The sequence below is a fragment of the Zootermopsis nevadensis genome, unplaced genomic scaffold (genome assembly GCF_977971745.1).
Source record: "Zootermopsis nevadensis isolate Lab colony 2312 unplaced genomic scaffold, Znev_1.0 Znev_ptg000028l, whole genome shotgun sequence".
Classification (NCBI taxonomy): Eukaryota; Metazoa; Arthropoda; class Insecta; order Blattodea; family Termopsidae; genus Zootermopsis; species Zootermopsis nevadensis.
Genome location: NW_028259160.1, coordinates 24,911,665 through 24,921,050, shown reverse-complemented (window position 1 = coordinate 24,921,050; position 9,386 = coordinate 24,911,665). Strand labels below are relative to the sequence as shown.

The window sequence follows — 9,386 nt, the reverse complement described above, 5'->3', positions numbered from 1 at the left end:
CGGTTCAATTCCAAATTAATCTCAGACAATCTACTAAGTGTTGGAAACATTTTACAACTACTTGGTGGTGACAGTTTGGATGTATACAATTTTTATCAATATCATGATGTAGCAGGACAACATATCCTCGTTCGGCCAAAACCATACGTTATTTAATGGGATCTACGTATCCTGAATGAATTTAAAAGTTTAAAGAACAGGGACAAAGATGAAAATGTTGATATTCTGCTGAACGGATAATACTCAGCCAAGTCAATGAGAATGTGCTATTTTCCATAAACACCTTCATGCATTTCTCTCATGAAACAACATACAATCTATTCACATTTACCAAATGCAGAAACAGAATTCTGTAGTTTCAACCTAAAAACTTTGTTATCTCTGCAGTCATTTGTTCAGATACTACATAACTTAATGTTCTCGTTCTTTTCCAGTTTATAACGAGTGACCCAGAGGTTGCGTCTGGCCTGTTGGCAGGAAATTCACAAATAAGAATGAGCACAAGGCACATCTAATAATAACTTTATTCTGGCACATGTATATAGTACTTATATGCAGTGAAGTTTTTGTACAAAATCTGTATGAAAGAAACTGGAAGTTTACAGAAAATACATGTCATTTTATAAAAAGTAAAAAACAATGTTAAATTCAGTTCTATTTTGGTGATGATTGGAAACAGAACAAGCTCTAATGTCTGGTTAAACAAGAATGTATGTAATTCCGCACCCATGGGATTTCACAGTGAGGTACATAAGACACACACACCACATTAATGATGAGAAAAATACGAAGTTCTATAGAAGTGGAAGGGGATCCAATCTTATACCACCTGTACTGTTCACATGGTGGCCAATCTTTGCATTATCTCCCCAGTGATGATAAATCTAAAAATAACTTAACACTGTCACAGCAGTAAGATTTAATTATACCAGTTAACTAATTTAAAAAAAAACAGCTGGAAATGGGAGCAACAAAGATTAATCTGACCCACCAAACTAAATAAAATAACTTCAAAGTCTTACATACACAAAGAATCACTTCAATTTTTTTTTTCGTTTGAAAAGAAAAACATAATGCACAAATTGAAACATGATGCGACATAATTAGTTTCGTAGTTCACACAGTGAGAGATAAATGGGGCATACTGTGAGCAATGTGACTACGTTGTGCGCTTCTTCACACCTAGAACTGAGCAGTTAAATTTGGAGATGACCTCATACAGGACCAGCCTATGCCACATTGTACCAGCATCAAAATAAGAGCATACTCTGAGATGGTCACCATTACCCTCCTCCCCAATTCATATGCAACCCCACAGAACTCATAAAATATTTCAGTCGGTTGAAAGTACTAGAAGTGTTTCAGATTTAAAAAATGTCTAGAAGAAATGTGACACTGCTTTAATTTATGGTTTTCCCCTCACATCCGACACCTAGTAGGGAGCAGCCCCCTGTATCCATCACTTAGTGAATGGGAAATCATGTTGCTAATATATGCTAGCGGAGTTTAAGTGTTGTTATGAATCACATTCAATTTTTGAAAAGTAGCAGTAGAGTAATAGCACGGCAGTGAAACTGTTAAATAAACAACAGTAATGTAATAAGTTTTCTTGGTCAATCGTTGAAAATCTTGCCTCAGATATCTAGGAGACAATGTTCTCAAAATGTACACAGAAAATGGACCCACATACAAACATATATATATATATATATATATATAATCATTCTTTATACAACGAACACACTGACTCACAACAAATGGGCTATCAATGTACAATTGGCAACATTCTGTATATTTAAAAATTCTACAGCATATTTCTATGTTTCCATCTTTTTGTACTATAGTTACCAATGTTTAAATAAATTTAAAATCCAACTAAAGAAACTCTTCTTGTATATGTATGAACAAAGTGTTCCACAAAATGATAGAAAACCTTTAACTTTACGGAGTTAATTCATAAGAAGACACCAATACCAAGCGATGAACAGCAGTAACCAATCCTGCTCTGTTGACCCATCAACTTACTCAGCTGTCACTGAGATGGAATTCCAAAACACATGCTTGAGTTACCCATCTTTTCTTAAGACAGCTCTGATTTATCAGTCATAACCACCAAAGAATTTAACTGTAGTCAAAACATGGCATGTAACGCAGTCTATAGACATCAGAATTCCATTTGATCTATGACACAAAGAATTTCATCTTGAGGGAAGGTTAACAAACCTGCATGGCAACAAAAGTAAAAGCGAGATGCAGAGATATTTTACATTGAGGACTTGACAATGATAGTGTAAATGAAGGCGTTAGTTTATCAAATGAAGACAGCGAAGGATGTGACGATACTAGTGGAAATTCCAGTTCAAGTGACAATAGCAGAAATATTTCAGAAATAGTAGATTTAAATGTAAATAATGCTAGTGTATAAGTATTAGGGAGAGTGCTGGTACTAGTTCTTCAAAGATTATCATTTCTAATTTAAATGAATACCAAATTTGCATTTAGTGTTCATAAATACCCTAGATAAAAAAAAACACAAAAAAATACATCATATGAAAATAATGCAATATGCAGAGAGTTATAGTACACATCTGCATTCCAATTTTCATCATTATGTCACCTAATAAGTGTTTGGGCAAATAGACACAACTGCAGCATAAGATTTATTTTTCCACCCTCTTCTTCTTCTTCTGCCTTTTTCTCTCCTAAGTGGAGCATAAGAAACTTCCTCCTTTGGGAGGTTTCTGATCTATTTTTAGACATTTGGTAGGGACTTCTTGGACGAGTGATCAGCCCATCGCAAGGCCTCTACCAGAGACATGAGCGACAAATGGCTGCTGAATTTTGCTTATGAAACATCTCGTTCTCGTAAGGTTCTCTTACGTGCTGTAAATCTGACATGGGACCACTGGCTTTACTTCCCCTCCGAAGGAAGTCATGCTATGGATTTTTATCACCCTTACAAATCCATCAACCTCGACCGGGTTTGAACCCACAAACCTTGGGTCAAGCAGCAAGCATGCTACCACTAGACCAGTGAGGACGACTTCTTCTTCCTAAGATAGAAAAGAAATCTTAGGTCAAACATGCAAAGAAACAATGTTATTTTGTAATATCTTTAACAAATTTAGGGCATAGGAGCATAATTAAGTTTACATTAAGAAACTTAAAATAAATGGAAATTCATAAAAAATGAGAGCTAAAAGCGGCAAGTGGATGGGTTGAAGGTGGACTTTAACTTAGCAAGCTTTGTATCACAACTCATCTCAGAATCTTGCTGACATCCGTCTTAGAGATCTGATTTTGAGGAACACAGCGTAAAATTCTGAAAATCTGTGACTTAATTTGGCAAATTCTCCTGCTGCAATCTCTCTGTAGTTACAGACACAGTCTACACACACCATCACTAATACAGATGGCTACCCACTCTCGCACATCACTCAGAGCTGCCAAAATTAGTAATTATAATAAATATTCTTATTAATATTAAATACTAGTAAAAATGCACTGTCTATGAGTTGCCTCTGTCTCTCAATATATTAGGTACTCTGGGAGCAAAAATGTAATTGTGTCTTTCAACAAGCAATATGTCAGGTAGTCGGAAAAAAGAACACATGAGAATAACTCGGATCTACTGCATTGTGTATCATGATGGAGTGAAGCAGCCTGCATCACTGGACACAACTCTATTCACAGTACCATGGTGCCAGTCCGGCACAGCACACTCAACACATAATTTACCCTTAGAAAGACATCAAAACTTCGTGATCAATTAAACCTATCTTATATAACATTGAACTTAAAGGAAAATGATGATGAAGTTCTGTCTTTCAGTATATGAGATAGTTGTTATGACAAACAAACAAACAACTGAATGATCAGTGATGTCCATGCTACTCCAGGCGGGCCTTGTAGCTGGTCTTCCATATCTCTGCCAGCGTCACAGCTGAGTGGAACCGGTGGAAGATGCAGAGTGGCAATGTGACGCGCTGAACGATCACCCAGGCCAGAAACCCATAGAAATCCAACTGAAATCACAGAGACAACGAGTCAAGGCACAAAATAAAGTCCCTCTTAATCTTTTTTTTATGAAATGCTCCCACAGACAAGGTTCTGGCAACTGAATCACGGCAGTATAAGCATTCCATTTGACTCCTAACATAAGAGGCAGCTACAGTTCAAGCGTTTCATCAGGACAAATGAGAATAAATTTCCAGCTGTGGAGACTTTAAATTAATGTGCATGAGTAGGCTGCATGACATTACTAAAGAGACAAAGCCTTCATTTTCGAGCACACACTCTTTGATTGCTGCAAACTGTTACTTTTAATTTTTCATTTGAGAAATGGTGAAATAAAATAGTCATTTTGGATCCTGTAGACTTAGGTTCAGTATTGAAATTTAAAAAGGGAAGTAAGATTTCAGGTTCTCACAGCAGCAAATATGAAGAAGGCCACCTTCCCGGTTATTGTGCCGTGTAGTCTGGTAGAAGGTTACCAAAATTTCAGAGGTTCTCATTACCTCTATCATCAGTCTGATGATTCATCAACACTTAATAAATATGTTCAGAGATCTGAAGCCCAATCATCACCTGATAATGGAGGCAACAAGCATTTCTGAAACACTAGTAAACTTCTACTTCCAGATTACTTGCTGCAACAACCCTTTATGAAAAAGTGGAATTTACAAGTAAGATCCAGAAGTAGCACAGTTTTAAAATAAATTCCCCACACACCTGGACTGGGTTGGCAATGACCTTCTGCGCCTCAAACGTGTAGATCACCCACATAGTAACATTGCAGATGAGCAAAAAGGTCACCACCTGGCGCCCTGGCTTGCTGCGGTCATGCTCTGGCAGGTGGACGCGGCGACGGCCCACATCAGCAATGAAGAGCAGCTGCAAGACCACCTGCGCAGAACCAATTGAGCATTTATTGCGCACTGCAATATTTTCAGTATTTTTGAGTGTAGACAAATTCAGCTCCCTAGCTTCAAGAACACACAAGGACAACCCTTCTAAACGCATTAATATTTTATCTGAGACGCAGATTCTCACAGTGATAAAGATGTTTATTTTGGTGTTCTGCGTTGTGACACCATGAGGGTCTTGCATGTGGTTTCCAACATTTTCCCCAATCTTCAGGGCAAAGTTGCAGGCAACATATTTCCCAAAAATTATGGCAACCACCCAGAAGACCACAATTAACAATTATATTTCATATTCATTAATACTCCTTGAACAGTTCCAAGATGAAAATGTTGAAAATGATTGTTTGCTTATACTTGTAACAGGTAGAGAAGAATGATTTCTCAGAAATATTATTAATGACTTCTGAACACTTCCAGGTGGAAGCAAATGAACAAACTTTGCTGGTGGCAAAAATCAAACTATAGGAGCCCACAATGAACTGCAATTAGGTGGTTCTTCATAATGTATATCAATACATCATTAAGCTTGCCATGACCTTTAAATAGCTTTGTCATCATACGAATGTACTTTTTAAGCCATATATCTCAAGGTAGTCTAATGAAGTCTCTGCTAAACCTTGACCCATAAGACCAGTCCTAAAATTTTCTTCATAAATATACATAACATCAGTACTAAAGTGCTTCACTGGAAATATATCCATTGTTTCATCAGCTAACAGACTTACCAAGAAACAGTGGGATACACCAGGACTAGAAGCTCATTTTGAAAGTACTGAGTTACAGGCTGCTATATTTTCATTCCTGGATCCATTCTGCACGCAGATCAGTAAAGCTTCTAACACGACAACACAGCAAAGAATGAATATTACCACTATTGACTACCAGTTACTTCAGAACATTCAGAGGCCTCCTGTCTATGTGACCTCACTGATGGCCACAAAGGAGTACAACCTCAATAGCAGGTTTTGTGGTGTTGACATTCTTTTCAGTTTCAATCATTTTAAGTAAATTTACTTCCAATTCAAATTTATGACGTTCTGTAGACCGACTTTTGACATTTATGAAATTTTCAGTTGCATTTCTTACGTTTTGGCACCTCCGGGTACGCACTTGAACTTCAAACCCTTTGTACTAGCACCAGACATGGCCGCAGAATTATTTGTTTGTGCCAACTGTTGCATTTCCACCTTCCCAAGTATTGGCACAATCCATCAATGCTCCGTTTTCCCCTGTACCCTTAATACTTCTCACTATCACCTACTTTTTGCCCCTCGTGTCTGCTTCTGCATGTCATGGTTGTGGCATGCACACACTTACTCAAACTTCAAATGTCATATCACAGCGTTCCAGTTCTCTGCAATGTTAAAGTAAATGTCCAAAGTCTTAACTGATTCACATGGATCACACTCTAAAGTCTGCGCACAATTGCTACACACCGTCATACATCTTTATGTCTTTAGATACCCATATTAGTAAGTTTTTTCCCACTGTTAATTACTGACCCTTGGAAAAACAGTGTCAATATGTGACTGAAAAATAGAATAACTGCCATTTAAAACATAAAATACCTAAAGCCCAACTAAACTCCCTGGTAGAAGAACCCGCAGGTTCAACACAGACAACACCAAAGCCTGCCACTGTCCACAATCCTGAGCCAACTCCATCCATTTGCCTTCCTCACAGCCCACCTCCCTAAGATGCATCTTGATGTTAACCTCCCATCTCCTTCTTGTTTACCAAAAGGATTTCCAACAAAAATTCTGTATGCACCCATTGCCTCCCCCCATGTGTGCTACATGTCCAGCCCATCAGAGCCTCCTAGATGTCACTACCCTCACTATGCTAGGTGACCCTACAATTCACGCAGTTCCTCATTATGTAATATTCTAAATTCCCCACTTATTTCATCCCGTCTAGGTCCAAATATCCTCCAGCGCAGACTGTTTTCAAACACTTGTCATCTACGTTCTTCCTTCAAGGTAAGAGACAGCCATAAAATACAACAGGTAAAATTATTGTTTTACATATCCTGATCTTGTGTTGTGGATAGTAAACGAGATGATAAAAATTTCTGAACTGCATAAAAACAAGCGTTCCCCGAATGAATTCTAACCTTAATTTCATCATGAACCTCATTTCTATTTGTTATAGTTGTTCCCCGATATTTAAATTCTTAAACACTTTCAAATTATGAGTTATGTATTATCATCCCGTATTACGCCCATGTATCTAGTTTCACCTACATTTACTTCTAGGCCTATTTCCTTGCTAGCCTGCAAGAGAGTTTCTGCATTCTTGGTTATGGTACCCACCCCACCCATACCTAAAACCTACTTACTTTAATTGTCGGGTCTCTTATGTGAGGTAGAAAAATCTACTTTTAACAGACCAAGATCATACTTCTGTTTACTAGTTCATTTTGTTATATGACAGAAGTCGCCACATTGCCATACGAACCACAGCGTGTTGTTACTAGAATAATTTGGTAACTATACTGGAAAAAGTATTGTATTTTACAATTACTGTGTCAAACTGCACACGCAGATTGTCAAAGTTTATGGCTATTGAGATTATTAGTAATGAACATTAACAAAAAGTCACACAGTAGGACCAGAAGTGATTGAAATTTAACACAAATCGACTCAAGAACTGGAATTCAATACACATACAGTTTCAACCAATATATAATTTTTGCACCCTCAAAGTTAGGATATTGCAGAAGAGAAATATTACTTATTCTGTGATGTTTAATTGCAGGGCCACTGTTGGCAGCCCTACTAGGGACAGCCCTGGCATGAGGAAGTTTAGCCCCAGTCCCACCAAGTTTTGCCACCGGAGAAATATAAGACATGATTATTTTTAATGATCCATATCCTCAAGAACAACTGCAACCTGCGAGTCTTAATCAGGATCAAATGAAGCGGTAACATTGTTTCTTTGTTACCTTTATCTGTTGGCAACACTGACAATGATTACCAAGTTGTAAGATCTGAGATTTTCACACCAAGTTGTTATGTACATGTCCTGAATCAAATTCAACAAGCCACCCAGCCACTGTTTCATGATGACAGACACACGACAGAACAGTGTGGTTATTACACGTCCTGCGTCATAGTGACAGAGACAGCTCTTACCTGCACAACGGAGAGGAGGCCAGTGATCATTACCAGGAGGTTAGGTTCATGAGTGAACGCAAGGGACCCAGCGATCACGCTGAACACCGCGTACACAAACAAGCCAAATGCCGACACACGCAGCAGGATGTCATTCAGGTCACTCTGCTCCTCTGCACGGAACTTGAGGCTCTGGACCCTGTCAGTTCACAGAAACACAAACACAGGAATCAACCTCTGTATCGTATAACAGAGCCTGCATTCACTGAGCAAGTGAAGAGTTTGCAGTGCGCTGCAAAACGACCAGCACGGCTTACCCTTTTACATTTAGTTCGCAACTATTTGTGTCTTTTATGGAGTTTCTCAAAATTATATGTAAGAAACTTATTAGTCAAAATACAAATTGTATGTTTTTTGGTCCACAAGGTGGTGAGAATGAAAATAGTTGTTTTTAGGTTGAAGCACTGAGAATTTTTGGTAGAAGTTTACCAACATTTCAGAGGTCCAGTTCCTACAAGACTACGTGATGCTACAACCCTGAAGACAGCCATTAAAATACAAATTAACCATCGTGTCCATAAAATTTTAGTTTCACACGATAGTGGAAATGCCAGCATTGTAATGCCATGTGGACTTGTAACCACATGTCAATGTTTTGGAGAAACGTAATGTATCCATCTTCAGGGGCTTCAGCCACAAAGTGTTACAACTAAGAACATCAATACCCATGTCTCTACCACGCATCAGACAATACAGTTAGACATACAAACAATTTAATTATTGTACTTTCAAGGAATAATTAGTGCTGGCGAAGAGTTCAAACTAACAGTTACAAATTTAATCAAAACATGTCTGCATTAATTACTGCGATTACCACTCCAGTATGTGTCGAAGGAGAGAGGCAGAAATTTTTCTTTTTGACTGACAGCCAATTGTACAATAATGCAAGTTATTTAACATCAAAATGCAGACTTTGGAAAGGTTAATATATGCTCATGTTAACTTTTTCTTCCAAGCAGCCAGTTTAACAGACGCTTCATGTTCAGCCCAATTAACCCCGTTGAAATTAATACCTTACAATATTTTGGGACAAAAAGTATAAATCATAACGTTTCTTGTTTTATAATTTAGGTCCTGATACTTAATTGCTTCATTCCCTAAGAGAAAGATAAACCACTTTGCAAACACCAGTATACAAAATAAGTGTCAAATCATTTTAATGCTCTCAAAATATTATAAAGCATATGAACAAACTATGTCTGGTTTCCTCTTTGCCTTAAAATCCCATAAATATTTTGGTTCTTATTTTGCTACCAATACTACATAATATCTGTGAAACGAGATAGTT

The 9,386-nt window shown here is 37.7% G+C and overlaps 1 protein-coding gene across 10 annotated transcripts in view; it reads right to left on the bottom strand.

Annotated features, from left to right (window-relative positions):
- Window positions 1-506: 506 nt before the first annotated feature.
- OtopLa (proton channel otopetrin-like a) overlaps window positions 507-9,386 on the bottom strand; it is an 89,837-nt gene continuing 80,957 nt past the window's right edge. For all 10 annotated transcript variants that reach the window (XM_087357344.1, XM_087357349.1, XM_087357340.1 and 7 more), the window contains 3 exons: window positions 8,060-8,237; window positions 4,732-4,905; window positions 507-4,025 (listed from right to left, as the gene is read on the bottom strand). In XM_087357344.1, coding sequence (XP_087213470.1) covers window positions 3,891-4,025; window positions 4,732-4,905; window positions 8,060-8,237 — 487 coding nt within the window. In that variant the 3' untranslated portion in view covers window positions 507-3,890. The remainder of the gene's footprint in view (window positions 4,026-4,731; window positions 4,906-8,059; window positions 8,238-9,386) is intronic.